The 18,686-nt window shown below is 40.7% G+C and overlaps 1 protein-coding gene across 6 annotated transcripts in view; it reads left to right on the top strand.

Annotated features, from left to right (window-relative positions):
- Nucleotides 1-1,577: 1,577 nt before the first annotated feature.
- Nucleotides 1,578-18,686, top strand: part of ATOSA (atos homolog A) — a 79,851-nt gene continuing 62,742 nt past the window's right edge. For 3 of the 6 annotated variants that reach the window (XR_013813444.1, XM_079769449.1, XM_079769446.1), the window contains exons 1-2: nucleotides 1,928-2,061; nucleotides 2,867-2,981. Coding sequence is in view for 5 of the 6 variants with exons in the window: in XM_079769449.1 (XP_079625575.1) it covers nucleotides 2,966-2,981 (16 nt within the window). In the remaining variant the exon portion in view is untranslated. Of the gene's footprint in view, nucleotides 1,599-1,927; nucleotides 2,095-2,356; nucleotides 2,375-2,866; nucleotides 2,982-18,686 lie in introns of those variants that run through there. The other 3 variants (XM_079769448.1, XM_079769447.1, XM_079769450.1) reach the window with 3 other exon arrangements.

Raw genomic sequence — 18,686 nt, 5'->3', positions numbered from 1 at the left:
GCCTCCTGCACACACACACCCTCTCCCTTCTACTGGGGACCAAGCCCGCAACCTGGGTATGGGCCCTGACCGGAAATTGAACCGGTGACCTCTTGGTTCATGGGTCCATGCTCAACCACTGAGCCATACCAGCCGGGCTGCCCTGTTTTTTTTATGGGTGTGTGTTTTTGTTTGTTTGCTGGTTTTTTAAATCCTCACTTGAGGAAATGTTTTTATTAATTTTAGAGAGAGGAAGGTAGAGAGAAACATCTGTCCGTTGCCTCCCATAGAGGCCCCAACTGGGAATCCAACCTGAAACTGAGGTATGTGCCCTGACCAGAATCTATCCAGAAACCTTTTGTTGTACAGGTCAACACTCCAACCTACTGAACCACCTGGCCAGGACTGTCCTGTTTTGATTAGATACAATCTTAGAGTTAAGGCTGATAATTGCAGTTGTGAATGTAATTTTACAGTACACATCAACACGTCTAGAACATATTACTAATTTTTCATTAAAATAAATTTCATGTATTTGATAGATCTGAGGCAAAAAAATGCAAGTTCCCATTTCATACTTCCCAATAACTTTTCTGAAGTAAAAGTAATACATACTCACTGTAAAACCTTGGAAATCACAGAAGAGTACAAAGACAAAAGTAAATCACCTGTAGACCTTCCCTGTTGTGATTCTTGTATGCAAAATTATTTCTTAAAAAAAATCTTTTTCTAATGAAACCAGAGAGCATGGCAAATTTCGTACTTCTTGCCTCTGTTTTGAGCTCATAACCCCATACGTAAGTACTTTGCCTATTAACTGAGTAGCTAATAGCTTCAGTACTTGTTAGGATTGCTTTTTTAAATTACAGCAGATCCTTGTCATCTGTTTGTGTCTGAGTGATGACACAACATCACAACCAAAATGTAGTGTCACATTGTTACAGCAAACACGAAAATTACAGCTCCCCAACAATAACATGGTGTCAAGAGTGCCCTCCTGGCATGAGTCAGTGTTTTTAGATGTTATAAAAGTTATTTTTAGCACAGCCAGTGCCTCCGGAGCTTGGGTTCCGAATCCTACAAAAATCTCCAGTGACTGGGGGAAATCTAGGGTATCAGGGGTTTGTTCTTAAACTTCCGAATCCCCGATGCGCACGGCTGCCCACGCTCCTGTCCTGACCACCTGAGCCGCGGGTCCACCGTGCGCCGCCATCCACTTGGTGCTCAGGCAGAACTCTGCGCCAGCATCGCGTGTGGAGGAGGAGGCGGCGAAGGAGGAGACTAAAATTATCCTCCCCGTCTGGGGCAGGCCCTCGGATGACATCTCCCCAGTCACCCCGTGTTCTAATAGCGCAGCTCAGATTCCTGGTCCCAGACGCGCTGCAGCTGGCTCAGAGCTCGGAGCTCAGACGGGAGGCGACCGCCACCGGAGCGCCTCGAGCCGCTCCGGCCTCCCGGGCTCCGCCGGCCGCTCGCAGCCGCCACCCCCGCGCCCTCCCCGCCTCGGGGGCACCTGCACCCAAACCCCAGCCCCTCCAGCCAGCGCCCCGGGGCGCGCGGGGCGTTGCCATAACAACTGGGCGCCAGCGCGGAGGCCGCCGGGGAGGAAGTGACGAGCGGTGGGTTGGCTGTTGTTGGGACACGTGACCCGGGCAGTGTTTTGACAGGGCAAACAGCAGAGAAAGAACTGGGCGAGCAGGGGGGACCGGGAGCGGGGCGCCGGAGCCGGGGCAGGCGGAGAGCTGGCCGAGGCGCGGGGCCGGCGGGCCGGCGGGGGGCCGCAAGGCTCGGGCGCGCGTCGGCGGGGCGAGGGGCTGAGTGCGGGGAGCAGCGAGGCGGCCGCCGAGGCGGGGGTGCATGGACACGGGGGCGCCGGGCAGCCACGTCCGACTCGTCCTCTCGGGCCCCCATGGTCCCCTAACGCAGCGCGGGGGGGCTCTGCGCGCCGCTCTCCGCTCCCGCCGGCCCTGCGCCTCTCCGAGCCTCCCGTCTCCGGGCGGAGTGTGATGTGAGTCGCCGCGAGCGGCTGCGAAGTGCCGAGAGGAGGGATCGGGACCGCAGAGAGCGAGTTGGGCAGCTGAGGTCGGCCGGGGGAGCCACGAAAACAACTCTCCGGTGGGGAGAGGGGCTGGCGGGCGGCGGGGCGGCGGGGAGTGCGGCCGCGCGGGACGGCTGCGCAGAGCGGGGCGAGCGCCCAGCCGTGAACCTGCCCGGTGACCGGGGGCTCCGCGGCGCAGAGCCCGGGGCGGGAGGGCGGGACCCCGGCCGGTCCCGCAGAGTGCGTTTGGGGCGGAGGGCGGGGCGCGAGGAGGTGGCTGGCGTCGCTCTCCGGCCCTCATTGTGTAAACTTGGCCGGGGCGGGCGCAGGAAGGCTAGCCTGCGGGTAAGGACACAGGTGAGGCGGCTGGAGCCCTCGGGAGGCGCCCGGGGGTTTGAAGAGTTTCCTGCGCCCAGGCACCAGGTGGGAGGATTCCTCTACCAGCCCCGGGGAAGGTGCCACTGATCCCAGCGGCGTTTTTTTGTTTTGTGTTTTTGTTTTTGTTTTGTTTTGTTTTACAAAGGGGTTATTTAGCTTGTGTTGCTTGAGTCTTTTTTTTTTTTCCCTTGCCTGTACCTCCAGGTTATAAATAGATCTTCCTTTTGGTTCAGAGACACTGTGTCAAGGAAGGACACTTTGGCCTGGAGAGCACCGGGCCGGGAAGAGGGGTGCTGGGTCCGGAGGAGTTGGGGAAGGCGGTGCAGAAAGAGTTTTGGTTTTTTTCAAACCTGCCGATGGTGCTGTCACCGCAGTTAGTGCCAGGAAGAGGCCTAACTGTTGACAGTAGTTTTCTTGCAAGGTCTGAGTGTTAGAGCAGGACCTGATTACTTTTATTTTGGTCTCTTTTAGCATTTTGCTAACAGCGGTAGCCACAGAATCTGCGGCGAGCCTGTTGAAAGAACCCACACGTGTATTTCACAGCACCCTGGGTGGAAATTGGATGTGAAAATGAAGCCAGACCGAGGTAAATGACTTATTTAAGTAGGCTCCCCCCAACCCCCTCCCCATGCCCCATTTTAGAAGCGTTAACCTAATTCTATGGGAGGACCAACATTGTGTGTATTACATATGCTTGCTTATTTCTGTTACAGATTCCAGCTGGTAAGGTAGAGAAGGGGGCATGAAGAGACAGTTAGGATCTAGATGGGAGGATGCAGTCTTCAAAACTGAAGTAATGTCAAGAGAAGTTCTGTTGTAACTCAAACAGATTGTCAAGAACAGCACTTGTAACTGTTGCCACAATACTTGGTATCATTTTAGAGTTACATTACTCATTTTAGGTAAAGTCAGTCTAATTTCAGTTTTAAAGAGGTTTACAAACTTTTTCAACTTAAAGAATTTGAACTTGATATGTTGAGGAAAATTTAGTTTAAGACTGTTTGAGTTGACAAATACTATTTTATTCTTTGTGTCACTTTCATTAGCTGATTTTTGTGCCTTAGGCAAACTCTACAACTTTGCAAAGTACTCTAGGGCCTTATTCAAATATATCAATATATGGACAGCTTAGGGCTATTGAAATCCCTAATGGTAAGTAAATGTGTCATTTCCTTTCCATGCCTGTATTTTCAGGACTTATGAGAATAATGTATACACTTTTTTAAGGACTTCAGAGGAATTGAAAACTCATTTATCAGTTTTCTTTTGATGAATGGCATGGACCAAGATGAGATTTTAATATAGTAGCAGTTAGGAGTGAAGGCTTTTCAGTCAGATGGGGATTTGATTCCAAGGGAGATTGTAAGAAGATGATTATTGTATTTGGTAGGGAGTTGGGCTAGATGACAAAGTTCCTTCCAAACCTGAGAATTAAGGTGTGGAAATGTTAATTTATCCTCATATGAACTAGATGCTCATTTTTAAAAAAAGATATTAAACTGGTTATTTTTCCATATTTTTTTCCAAAGTGGACTAGAGAGAGAAATTTTCTTTTCTCGTCATCGGAACTAGTGTCTTTTAAAATGCACTAGAAGTGGAGAAAGCCCTACTTAACTTAGTAGCTTAAATTAGTTTAAAGTGCTAGGCTGTTTCTTAAAGTCAGCCTAAGTGTATTAGTAAGTATATTGCTACTAAGCAGGTTGTTTGTGTGGAATCCAGGTTTATTTAGACTTTTAGGTTACATCCGTGACTTTGGAAAAATGGCACCAATGTCACTAATTGCATCTCAGAATAAACAAGCAAGTAAAATCAGAGTTGCTATTTGCTTTGGGGTTTTTCATTGTCGTTAAAAGTTGCTTTTAAGGTTGTGAAAAGTTCAAAAACATTGGCACACAATCTCTGTTTTTGCCAAAACTAGTACTAGACATTATAAAATGTTAGTTATATACTAATATAGATTATTAGGGAAAATAAATAAATTTATTCATCAAGACTCCTGAAGAAGTGATTTTTTCCTCTCTAAAATTGTATCTTTCTTAAGCATTATGGTGTGAAAATGATGGGATTGCAAGCCTGGTACTGTAATTCTGTTTCACAATAATTACTTGAGTCTTTAGGCCCATGGCTCATTTCTTTTGACTAGAACCCAGAGTCAGTAATATCTTTTACTTTGCGAAGTAGTATAGAAATACTGAAATAAACTTTTCACAAAACAAACTTACGTCAGTTTGTGCAATGTGGCTTGTATTTACTGTTCTATTTCTATTTTTAAAAATTGCTGTCACAACCCATTGAATTGATTTCTTGACCTGCATTTGGAAAGGCACAGTTATGGGCAACACTTATCTGGCTGACAGTGATACTTCATTGTTTTGTACTTTGTGACTAAGAAACTGTTTCTATATGAGCGAATTTTCTGGATAATTGAAACTTGACTCTTTAAGTGCCAAAAATATTTTCGATTGTAGTCATGATATGTGGACAGATCTTTAAAATAGTAATGCTTCCTTGTCCTTTTTAAAAAAATCTATAGAATCAATGTAGTTTAATCTTTTAAAAGTAAAGGGGCATTGTTATGAATTTCAACTTTGAACTCTGTCATAACCTAGAAATGCCCTAGAGATTTAAATTTATAAGATTTTTTTTTTGCCTCTAGCTTAAACCACTTCTACAGATTTTTGTGTTTTAGATTTGATTTTTAAATTCCCATGCTGTCAACAGTTTTCATTGCTAATATGCATATCCTTATTCTTGCCTCCACTTAATTTCATGGCTTTAGATCTCTGGGCTAGAGAGCGAGATAACCACCACACTTAACGTTGAGTTCTCTATAAAATGAGAGTAAATAGGAGAACCCTTGGGTATTCTTCAGAATCTGAGTCAAGTATATGAATTCTAGTATAGAAACATTGAGACATTTGCTTAGTGAGACACAGCTGTGCTTCAGAGAGTTTCTAAATATGCCTACAAGATTGGGTGTGATAGTTGGCTAGTTGAAAAAGTTATTTTAAGTGAGGAACTACAAAAAATAACACCCTTAATTATTCACCTATCTTTTGATGTAGGATCAGGCCCTTTTAGGGGGTAAAATGGGGCCCATTTTTCAGAGATAATCTTTTTTGTTGTAGAAAGCACACCATATGAACATCTGTTTTCGATTTTTTAAAAGTTTTTTTAGTTGATTTTAGTTTTGATTTTTAAAAAAAATATATATATATATATTATTGATTTCAGAGAGGAAGGGAGAAGGAGAGAGAGAGAAACATCAATGATGGGAATCATTGATCAGCTGCCTTCTGCATGCCCCCTACTGGGGATCAAGCCTGCAAGCCCCTATGTGCCTGACCTGGAATCGAACCATGACTTCCTAGTTCATAGGTTGACACCTAAACACTGAGCCATGCCGGCCGGGCTAATTTTGATTTTTTAACATGGAATAAGACTTTGCAGAGCAATCTGAGGGTAGAATCTTAAATTTTAAAAAGTTTTAATTATTTTTAATGTTTCACAATTTTATAGGTATCTTACAGGAATTTGTTTTGGGGGAGAAGGGAGTATATGCTCACCAAAATTATATTCATCCAGATATGCTCCAAAGCATTCAACATAGTTTTCACTGAAGTAACTTTTTTTTACACTCATTTCATTGGTCTATATAATATTTAAATAAATTAGTTAATTTTGATTGGCATAAACAGATTTGGGAACAAATACCAGATACTAAACATACAACTCTACAATAAGTCCTCACTTAATGTCATGGATATGTTCTTGGAAATGGCAACTTAAAGTAAAACAATGTGAAGAAAAACTAATAGCCCAGCCTGTGGGGCTAGGTGGTTGGGTGTCAACTTATGAACCAGGAGATCACAGTTCGATTCCCGGTCCAGGCACATACCTGGGCTCGATCCCCAGCGGGGGAGGGGGGGCGTGTAGGAGGCAGCCAATCAATGATTCTCTCTCATCATTGATGTTTCTCCCTCTCTCTTCTCTGAAATCAATAAAAATATATATTTTTAAAAAATAAATATATTTTCAAAAACACTAATATTACCATAGGCTAATTGATATAAACAAAAGTTAAGTTCCGGTGGCATATTTCTAGTCACAGAAACATCATCAGACTTTTAAATAAAGACCCGAAACACTTCTACTATTAAACATTGAAATAAATGTGAGTTATACACACATTTAAGAAGATTAATAAAAACAAGGAAGATAAAAAAATTAAAACAACAAGGAAGATAATTGTTTTCCAACCCACTTATTCCATCTCAGGGTCACAGGTGGCTGGATCCTTTCCCAGCAGCCCAGGGCAGGCGGTGGGAACCACCCTGGACAGGATGCCCTTCCATTGCAGGATGCATCACCACACCCATACTCAGTCTGGGACAATTTAGACACCCCACTCACCTCACATGCACATCTTTGGGAAGTGGGAGGAAACCCACACAGACATGGGACGCGTGTTAATTCCACACAGACAGTGCCCACCCGTCCATCCCTTAACTCCCCTCCCCCGTCTAAAAATCGATTATTTTTTCACCAACATTATAATGAAACAACGTTAACAGTGATATCTCAGGACCTGTTGTACCCTATTAGCTATTAGTGTCTTTTAGTTTGCTTTTATGGAGGGGGAAAGCATTGGTCAATCTTGCTAGTAGGTTAAGTGAAAGTCAGGAGAGCTTCTGCCATACTTTCTGATAATCAAGATGTTACTGTTTCATGCAGTGGTTACATTTCATTACAGTCAATAGTATTTACCATTGTCTCAGGTAAATAAACAAATTTTTTATAGCGTTTACATAGCATTACTTGGGCAATGCTGCCAAAGATGACTCTTCCATGTTATTAGCACAGGCTTTGGAATTATTTGTATTTGTATCCTTGTTACATTACTTGCTAGCTATGTGATCTTCATCAAATTACTTAATCCCTGGGAGTTTCAGATTCTTTGTCTGTAAAATGGGGAGAATACCAACTTCTCATGGTTGTTGCAGTGAAATATGACAGTGTTTGGTACATAGATATAAATTAAATGATAACCTCGATCATATTAAACAAGATATTACAAATGCTTCTATGTTGGTCAGTTATAAAATATGTTCAACCGAGGTAAGGAAATAATCAAATGTGCAATAACCTAACACTATTTCGTTTTGTTTTAAAATTCATAGTGTTCAACTTGCTAAGGCTCAAGCAGACTTAATCGGCTGTTAATGTATAGTTATCTGAGAAAATATAAAAACTACAAAAGGATGCTTGCCATAGGTGTGATTTATTCCTTATATTGTGATTTGTCATTACAATTATAGTTTAATCGCTCTATGTAAGAGGTGATCTGGGTGGACTAAGCTTCCTAGGAATAGCGTTTGCAAGGTTGTTAACTGCCGAGTAAAGCTGGGCAGCTGGGACAGTTAAGTGACATTACTCCACCTTGTACGCGTGTGCCAATGTTGGACCTGGTCCTAGACATGTATGGAATATGTCCAGTGTTTCAAGAGAAGTCCAACGTGAGATCTTCGTGTAGAAGTAATTAAAGCATTAGGTTATGTTATGCTATAAATGTATGGTATTTCTAATTATGTTTATTTTTAAATGAGTGGTGTTTTCCCCTAAACAAACTTATTTCAAAACTAGAGGCCCGGTGCATGAATTCATGCACAGGTAGGGTACAGCTGGCCCCGGGGGAGGGGACACAGGAGGTTGGCTGGCCCGCTCTGCCCCCTGGTTGAACTCTCAGTTGAGGGGACAATTTGCATATTAGCCTTTTATTATATAGGATAATGGACCATAACCTTACCTTTTCATTTCTAATGTTCCCAAAGTTTCAGAGTCTTAAGTTTATGGTATTGTATAATAATCTGAGTAGAACCAGCATCTTTTTAATTTAAAATATAAATACCATTTTTCTCTGCTTTATGTTTTGATTAGAAATAGTTTTTCATTAGCCATTTCTAAGAGTGTTATCTGAGCTTATGAACTGTTATGAAAGATGAAGGCCTATAAAATCTAGTAAATCATCGATAAATAATTTAAACATACTGTGTTTCAATTCATACTTGAACACATTGTAGGCCATCTATGATTCTTAAGTTGAAGCTCTTGGAGCAAAACCTGTTCCACAAGCAAAATACCAAACAATTTTACTTTTTTGAAGTTAAAACTGAAAGGAGCGCTGTGTTAGTGTATAAAAGAAACTCCCTCTCCCATTCCACTATCTGAGGTTTTAGTGAAAAGACTGCCATCTACGAGGAAGCCAAATCTGCTCCCCAGCCTCTAGAACTGTAAGAAATAAACATCTGTTGTTTATAAACCACCTAATGTTTTTTTTATTTTTTAAATTTATTTTTATTGAATTTATGGTGGTGACATTGGTTAATAAAATTATATAAGTTTCAAGTGTACGATTCTAGAATACATCATCTGTATATTGTATTGTGTGTTCACCACCCAAAGTCAAGTCTCCTTCCATCACCATCTATCCCCTTTTACCCTTTTCTACCCTTCTCCTCCTTTCCCTCTAGTGATCACCATAGTATTGTCTGTATTTATGCGGGTTCTTTGTTTGTTTTTTAAATTGATTTTAGAGAGAGGAAGGGGGGGGAGAGGGAGAGAGAGAGAGAGAGACATCAATGTGAAAGAGAAACATAAATCCGTTGCCTACTGCATGCTCTCCGACTGGTACTGACCCTGGGTATGTGCTCTGACCAGAATCAAACCTGCCACCTTTTGGTGTACCAACCAAATAGGCCAGGGCCTATTTTTTTTTTTATTCTTAATCCCTTTACCTTTTTCAGCCAGCCTCGCAACTCCCCTTCCTCTCTGACAGCTATCAGTCTGTTCTCTATCTCTGAGTCTGTTTCTACTTTGTTCTTCAGTTTACTTTGTTCAGTGGAGTCCATATTTGAGTGAAATCATATGGTACTTGTCTTTCTCTGACTGGCTCATTTCACTTAGCATAATTCTCTTCAGGTCCATCCGTGCTGTCGCAAAGGTAAGGTTTCCTTCTTTTTTATGGCTGAGTAGTATCCCACTGTGTAAATGTACCACAGCTTTTTTATTCACTCATCCATTGATAGACACTTGAGTTGCTTCCAGATCTTGGCTATTGTAAATAATGCTGCAGTGAACATAGGGGTGCATATATCCTTTCAAATTAGTGTTTTGGGTTTCTTTGGATATATTCCCAGAAGTGGAATCACTGGGTCATAAGGCAGTTTCATTTTTAATTTTTTGAAGATATATTTTCTGTCCACAGTGGCTGTACCAATCTGCATTCCCACCAACAATGCATGAGGGTTCATTTTCTCAGCATTCTTACCAACATTTGTTTGTTGATTTATTGATGATAGCCATTTTGACAGCCATTCTGGTTTTAAATTGCATCTCTGATGATTAGTGACATTGATCATCTTTTCATATGTCTGTTGGCCATCTGTATGTCCTCTTTGGTGAAGTGTCTATTCAGCCACCTAGTTTATGATATTTTGTTATAGCAGCCCAAATGGACTTTCTGATTATATTACTAATTTAGCTTTAGCCTTGATAGTGCAGTGGCTTATGAACTTACCTATCATTTAATGCAACCCTGTTAACCTGAAACAGTCCCTTCCTGGGCAACTGAACTAGGAGGAAAGAAGTGGTAAGGATTAGAAAACAACAGCAAGGGAATTAGCTGCATTGCTTACTTGCTAAGAATAGTTCATTGTTAGCCACTGTAAACCAACCAATAGAGATGATAGATGTTGATAGAAAAAAAAAGAAGTGTTGACTAGATTAAATAGAGTAGCCTTTTGCTAACTTTCCAGGTGGAGATGGTGGTGGTTATATTGATAATAACAGCTAAAACTTGTCCATAATATGTGCCAGGCTCTGTTCCAATTAGTTTGCATATATAACTCATTTAATCCTCACAGTTCCTCAAGGAAGTAGATAGATGTTATTGTCATCTCGATAAATGAAACCGAGTCATAGAAAGTTTAGTAACTTAACCTTTGTTAAATAGCTAATAAGAGGGTTGGCCCAGATTTTATGTAAGCTCTAGTACATGCTCTTAACCCTCTGATTGGGAGCAGCAAATTTTGTTAAAATATTATAAAATATTGGGACCAAATTGGTTTAAAAATAGGCTAGAGGAAAACTCAAAACTGATTTGGTAAATAGTACGGTCTTGTAAAGCTCCTTATTTTCTCTGTTTTACTGCTTCTTCCTCTTTACAGTGGGAGAAGTAAGAGTACTTTTTCTCTGAGTTATTTTGAGATTAAATAAATTAACATATGTAATGTGCTTAGAATAGTGGCTGGCACCTGGTAAACGTTCAAAGGTGCTATTGTTATTGGACATATTCTAAATTAAGAAGTCAATCATTTAGGAAAGCAGGTTTAGGACAAAAGAAAGGTGTTAATTGAGCTATGGGTGTTTTGCATATGACTGTAATTTCAAATCAAAACCTGACTACTATTGATCTGTCATCCATTTACATTGATGGGTCTTGACATATCAATAGCTGTAAAATAATTGTTGTTTTGATACAACTTCTGAGATTCAGATACTAAAGGGATTGACATAGAGGTTCCTTGTGTTGTGTTTTTGCCTGCCATTTGAGGCTAAGGATGTTAAAAACTGAATATTAAACTTAGAATAACTTAATACCGATATTTCATGTAATAAAAAATAAAAATTGTAGTGCCTAAAAATAGTATTTTTCTCGGTAGGTAAATGAAAGTCAGTTTGTCAATGGTTAATTCTGTCTGCTTAAATGGGTGAAAACTCAGAATAATTTCTTTTTAAAAATATATATATTTTTATTGATTTCGGAGAGGGAGAGGGAGAGAGAGATAGAAACATCAATGATAAGAGAGAAACATTGATCTGCTGCCTCCCGCACATCCCACACTGGGGACCGAGCCCACAATGACTGGGAATCAAACCGTGACCTCCTGGTTCATAGGTTGACACTCAACCACTGAGCCATGCTGGCCAGCCTTGGAATAGTTTCTTGATTATGTCAGACTTTCTTACGGAACTGAAATAGGATGGACTGGGTAAAAATGGCAGTAGCTAGTAAAAATATTAGTAGTCCAGGTTTAATACCAAAGACACCTAGCAATAATCTGAGTTGTGTTTTCTCATATTTTCTGTCCATATAAAAGATACTCATCCTGTAAAATTAAAAGAAGGCCTTTTGCATCTCTTCCCCTTGTTCACCAGGCCTAACTCCACTGGCTACCTTTTAGGTTTTTGATTACTTCTCAGGGCCATATATATACTATTCCTTCTGCCTAACAGCCTTTCTCTCTAGTCATCACATTGGTAACCCCTTGTCATTCTGCTGACCTTGGCTTAAATGTCATTTTTCAGAAAGACTTTTTCTGACTACCCTATCTAGCGTGCTCAATTAATGTAAGGTGCTATCATTATTTATTAAATTAGATGTCCTTTGTTCTGTGTCTCAGCAGTCTTGTTTGTTTTCTTCATAGCGTTTACCACATCTTGTAACTTTTCTCCCTTTGTTCATTGTCTGTCTCCAGACCAGACATTTAAGTTCTATGAGGCCTGGGACCTTATCTCTTTTTCACAGCTGTATTTCCATCACCTAGCAGGTAGCCTTATGCATATGGATGCGCTGTGGTTGCTTAGGAGTTGCTTGATATATATTTGTTCATGTTGTTGCTTCAGAGCTTCAGGTGAGATAATGTGTCAGAGAACTTTGAGGTTATGAAGTGCTGTATATATGTTGACTAGCTTACCTATGGGCAGGAATGTTTACATAGATGAGCAGAGGGCAGATGCTTCCAAGTCCTGCCACCTACATCTTAGAAATATCCATTCACACAGTGCCTAATTCTTACTATTTTTAAAGGTTTTCTTTGTTGTCCTCGTTATACCAACTAGAAATTCATTTAGATTAATAAATGTATATTTTAATTACACATGTTTGAGGACTATTGAAATGAAGGGTTATACTTTGGTATAAAATTAGCTCAAAGGAGTCCTTCTTAGTAGCACGCTATAATGCAGGAAGAGTTTAGGCTTTACAGTCAGACTTAGAAATTCTAACTTCAGCACTTACCAGCTAGATGACCTTGAGGAAATTATATAGCCTGTCTGAACTTCAGTTCTTTTATTTTTCCCCATTGATCTTTAGAGAGAGAGAGTGGAAGGAAGGGGGGCGGAGGGAGAGAGACAGACAGACAGACAGACAGACAGACATTGATGTGGGAGACACATTGTGAGAGACACACAGACTGGTTGCCTCCTGCACATACCCCTACCAGGGCTGGGAATTGAACCCGCAACCTGGACCGACACTTTAACCACTGAGCAACCCAGCCAGAGCTTCAGTTCTTTTTGTTCTAACACCATCAACCATAAGGATTGTGGGAGAGACTGAGAACCCATGGTTTATCACCTAGAATATAATGTGGCACGGGGTAGGGATTGGTAAATGTTTTACTTCCAAGGATACACAACTTGGGTTAGCTGCACTGAGAAAATGAGACTTTCTTTTTGTTTGTTTGTTCCTTTTCTTCTTCTTCTTCTTCTTATTTATTTTTTTTTACTAACTGAACAACATACAGTTTATTTAGCCTTTATAAGGAAATGAAGATCTAACGAAATGGGTAAAACAGACTGTTTTTTTACTAGGTTTGAGGAAGGTTGGCAAGTTGTGGGAAAATGTGATAGGTATAAGCTAAGGGTAGTAAACTGGGAAAAACTTAGAAAGACCTGTTTATTCAGTTTCCTCTGGGTAGAAGGAGGTTACCTCTCATGTGAGGGTCTTATGTCCTGCTTCAGGAGGGGTGGAGGTTGTCACAGAGTCATTCTTTTTAAAAATATATATTTTATTGATTTTTTACAGAGAGGAAGGGAGAGGGAGAGAGAGAAACATAGATGAGAGAGAAACATCAATCAGCTGCCTCCTGCACACCCCCTACTGGGGATGTGCCTGCAACCAAGGTACGTGCTCTTGACAGAATCGAACCTGGGACCCTTGAGTCCGCAGGCCAACGCTCTATCCACTGAGCCAAACCGGTTAGGGCTCACAGAGTCATTCTTGTACCTGCCAGAGAAAATGAGTGCCTCAATGCTCTGTTGGGAAGGCTGGTCAAAACAGCCATAAGAGATCAACAGACCTGTATTGTGTCCCTCTGAAACATATTCTGCAATATACATCCAGAGGAACAGAAAACCAGCATTTGCCCTAGCTGGCTTGGCTCAATGGATAGAGGTTGGCCTGCGGACTGAAAGGTCCCCGGTTCGATTACGGTCAAGGGCACATGCCTGGGTTGCGGGCTGAATCCCCATAGGGGGCGTGCAGAAGGCAGCCGATCCATGATTCTCATCATGGATGTTTCTATCTCTCTCTCCCTCTCCCTTCCTCTCTGAAATCAAATACATACATATATATATATATAAAACCCAGCATTAGACCTCTGGAATGTGCATGCAACGGGGGAGGGAAAGTAGGTAATTGGAGCACACCAACTATTTCTGGGCAATAACGTGCTGTAATGAGCACTGAGAGCAGCACTAGGGCAGAGAGATTGGGGCGGGGTGGACTCCAGAAGGAGGTTGATGGAAAATATTAGAGCAGTGAGATAGTGCCCAAAATTGCTTTTTTCTTTATTTCAGAACATTAGCTAGGATTGATTCAGGGCTTGGAGCATGGCCCTTCAGCTTCTGTGACTCAGGATTTAGACTTGTTCTGTGATGCTGCAAGTAATGGCCGTTACAGGTTCAGAAAGTTTGGTAGACTAGTGTAGGAGTCTAATCATAATTCACATTATTTATAAATAATAATATTAATTCTAAGTATGACCATTATTTACTTAAAAATTTACCCTTTTGGGAGCACAACCAATTTGTAGTTGGGGATAACATTTTAAATTAATATGAAATTTCCTTTTTTTTTTATTTTCCCACTTATCAAACTTATATATTGTTGAATGGAATTAAAATCTGGTATCAATATCTGAAATCAGGTCATCTAAAACTTTTATCTTAAAATTTTTTTTACATTTTTAACCAAATCATCAATTTTCTTTTGTGAAGAGATGGTTTTTCACATGATAATGGGTCATTTCTACTTAAATTTATAATAGAAAGAGAATGTGTAACTTTAGGACTTACTATTGACAAATTGCCTTTTGGCTTTTGAGGTTTGGTTTTAAAAGTAACTTTAGGTTAAAGCTCCATATCATATTTGGTATACTTGATGAAAGGATACTGATACACAAGAATTTCTAATTCATTTAACAAAAGAATTAGCCGTAAGGATTTTTTTTAAAACTTCCCTACTTGATTTTATCCATAATTAATTTACACCTAATTTTTTTAAATTGCAAACCCACAGAAAAGTTGGAATCCCACAAGTAACATCCAAATACCTTTACATAGATTGATTGTTAACATTTTACCGCTTTTGTTTTATCTTTTACTTGATAAGTAGGTAGATGGGTAGATTAGCTGGACAGCCACAAGGATTTCTTACGTTATTTTTTATTTTATAATTTGAGAGTATGTTGCAGACATCATGACACTTCAGTCCCCTGTACACGGAGCTTGCTGGCATCAGCACATGAAGCTGATTTTGTAAATTTCTTCCCAACTCTGACATCAACTTGGTTGCTTGAAGTCTGCTATGTGGTATACCATGGAAATTGACATTGTTACAAAACCAGGGTTTTTTTTCCCTCTGGAGCCAGTTGTTAAACGTTTATCATTATACCACTGCACGTATCTCCTAACAATAAGAACTTCCTCCTACATACCTGCAACTCAGTTATCACAGTCACGAGATCTAACACTGATGCAATACTAGTGCCCAATACGCAGTTTACAGTCACGTTTCCCTAGTCATCCCAGTGTCATCTTTAGTCACATTGCCTTTTAAGGACGTAAGCTGCTTCCTGTTACAGAAATGGAGTTAGACTCCTGTTGGGCAGCATTTAGAAAGGTTTTAGGGTACGCTGAAAGAGCTAAAGGTAGAGTGAGCAAAAGTACTTTAGTAAAAAAAAAAAAAAAACAATTAGGCCGTGTAAATTTGATAATTAAGAGTTTAGCAGTTTTCCCCTTATTCTGTTTAACTTTTTAAAAGGTTACTTGGACAAAGTGGATTTAAGAGAAAAAGTATTGGTGAAATTTCATATTCTTTTGAATTGGGAGAATGGTATTTTTAACCCTAACACATCAGGCTAGGACCTCAGTCCTTAGTATTCTAAGGTTCCCTGCACTTGCATTTTGGGCACATTGATCTCGCTGTTCTTCAGTCACCACGAACACATGGACGAGGCGGGGCCTTGGCATTTGCTGTCCTCTTTTGAAATACAAGTCTCATGACTGCGTCCTTTATTTCATTAGACTCTCTGCCGGGTTGTCACCTCTGCAAAGAAGCCTTCCCTGATCATCCTATCAAAAAAGGGTGTAGCTCTTCTCTCTTTACTATGCATGCCTCTTCTTCAGACTCCTTCTCACTCCTTAACCTGATGTTCTGTATTTATTTATTTGCTTTTCCCCACCCCCCCCTCCCCAATAAGAAAGTAAGCTCCATGAGGACAAGAACTTAGTGACATTTGTTCACTGGTGTTTCCCATGTGTGGACTGGTGCCTAGTAGTCAGTAGCTGCTCAATAAATATTGTTAAATGAATGCTTGCATGCATTCTAGCATCTTTGCGATACAGCATAAAGTTATTTTGACTGGAAATGTATACATTCTTTTTCTGTTCTTTGCTGGTTTTGTAACATAAGGAATTGATTCTCTAGTCTCGGTTTTTGTTTCTAGATGGGTATATTTATGCCCACTTTTCAAGGTTATTTGGGGATCAAATGAGATGACTACATAAACATAATGCAACACAGCCCTGGCTGGTGTTGCTCAGTGGTTGGAGCGTTGGCCCATGCACCAAAGGGTTCCCAGGTTCAATTCCTGGTCAAGGGCACATACCTGAGTTGCAAGTTCAACCCCAGCCCAGTTGGGGCATGTGCGGGAGGCAACCAATCATTGTCTCTCTCACTTGCATCAATGTTTCTCTCTCTCTCTCTTCCCCCTCTCCCCTTTCCACCCTCTTAAAAAATCATTGGGAAAAATATCCTCCAGTGAGGATTAACACAACAACAAAACATAATGCAAGGCATTTGATAACTGAATAAATGGTTAGAGTAATGTCTACTATCAAGTTCACAGGAAATTATAATTGCAGTGGAGCAATTAATTTCCAGGCAGAGGCTGTCTTTTGGCAGAGACAGCAGCTGGATTGAGCTTAAAAGCAGGTATGATTTGGGTAGATGAAAATTTATAGAGATTGAGAGGGAAAGGTCTGGAAGAGAGGACATTCTGAACAATTAAGATGTTCAAGGGATGGCATGTAAACTAATGTGAATTAGAGGGGTTGTTTCTCTATTTTCCTTTTGCTACCATTCTTTGTAATATATGAGAGATTAGTGTTTCCTTTTATGAAAATCTTGGGAATATTAACATAGCATACAATACCATAGCTGTTGTTTTATGATACTCTTTTGTTAGAGTCGTAAATTGCACTATTTATTATAAAGTATCCACGTGTTATAATAAATACAGGGGAGGGAAACAGGATGAAGTTGGAGATTCCTTTCCACATTCCAGATAATTGCTAGCAAAAACGTAATAAACTCTGGGATTGGCAGCCCTTGTACCTTCCAAGCTCACATGTGTTATGTGAGCAAGGAGATCCCCACAATACTGACAAACTTTCCTAGCTGTATTAAGGAGAGAATGAACTCATATCTTCTCTCTCACCCAACCAGATAAATGCTTTCACACCAAAGCTTCAAGAAAAAATAATTTTTGGCTATAGGAGAGGTTTGTTCAGTGTATTGTAGTAGAAAGAGCACAAAGCAGGAAGTCTTACAGTCCATCATTTATAACTCCTTTCTTAAAGATTGTTTCCCTGGGAACGTGTATTCTTCTTCTTAAGTTGGTATGCTCGCTATTCAGAAGTTAGGATAAGGAACATGCCTGTGTCTTTGAGGAAATGTATTCAAATCTTTGTAATTATTGTGTTGATTGAATACTGGTCCTGGTCCTATAACAACCCTAGCCTGTGCTTTTTCTTGTAGCTTATCTTGCAGAGTTCAGGTATCTGCCAGGGGACTCTGAATGGCTAACAATGAGGAAAAAAAATCCTAGGTTACATGGTGGTACAGATTACATTCCATTCTGAAGAGCTCCAGACATGAAAATGCTTTTATTATTCTGAAATTTCTCTCAAAATCATGCTATTGCCAGAAATCAGAGTAGGAAAGGTCCTCAGAGGTTGTCTCTTTCATTTTTACAGTTGAGAAAACATAAAGCCCAGAGAAAAGAAGGAATCTGTTCAACCACAGAAATAAAACTCCGATTTCCTGTAGGCCGGTTGAGTATTTTCTGTACTACTCTACCTCTAGCAAGAGCACAGAGCACATCACCTGGAGGTTCTGGCAGCAAAAACGACATAATGGTCATCCAGCCTTCCTCAAGGAACTTGAAAGAAACAAAGGCTGCCGTTATATTTTAACATTGTTCTCCAGTTAATGTCTAGTACGTGCTGGAAATAAAATGATGAGTGAGGACTAACACGGCCTCTGGCCTCTGGAACCTGTAGCCAAATACAGTCTTTCCTGACTTTTTTTTCCAGAGTCAACGGACAAATCAGGACTGGATGTTTCCATGTGCTGTTTGGAAGAGGCACAGGTGGGGAGTTGGGGAAGTAACCAAGAGGAAAAGAGTATCAGAGGGCCTGCGCAGACTTGTAGAACTCCTACATTCCACTCGTCTTTTCTGTTTGTGGTGGTCTCAGACCTCTTTGGTTTGAGTGAGTGTGTGTGTGTGTGTGTGTGTGTGTGTGTGTTCTGTTCTGTTCTGTTTTGAGAATGAGGAATGGAAATTGATTCTCAGTCAGTGCAGGTTTCAAATGAGGTGCTCCCTTCCTGAGGCTTTCTCGATTTTCCCCTCTAGGCAATGCAGCTGAAACCTTCCTGGTCTAAAAGGTTAGAAACTACTTGAGACATTCAAATCATAAGTACTTTCCACTGACCTGCTGGGTGAAATGATTGTATAAACCGAAATTGTGTTGAAAATGGAGAGCTTGATGGATTGACTGTAGCATTTGTGTGAGGAAAAAGAAAACTCCTGTCTCCCTCTACACAAAAAGGTATACTCAATAGGTGCATTCCTTTGGAATCTACACATCTGTGACTCCGGTAGTGTAGTTAAGAAAGGTTTGTAGACCTCAGTTATGGCAGCCTGTGAGGTGTGTGAATTCTGGT

Source organism: Cnephaeus nilssonii, assembly GCF_951640355.1.
Source record: "Cnephaeus nilssonii genome assembly, chromosome: 4".
NCBI classification, from domain to species: domain Eukaryota; kingdom Metazoa; phylum Chordata; class Mammalia; order Chiroptera; family Vespertilionidae; genus Cnephaeus; species Cnephaeus nilssonii.
Note: the sequence above shows the minus strand (reverse complement) of the source record. Positions and strands in the feature narration are given on the sequence as shown.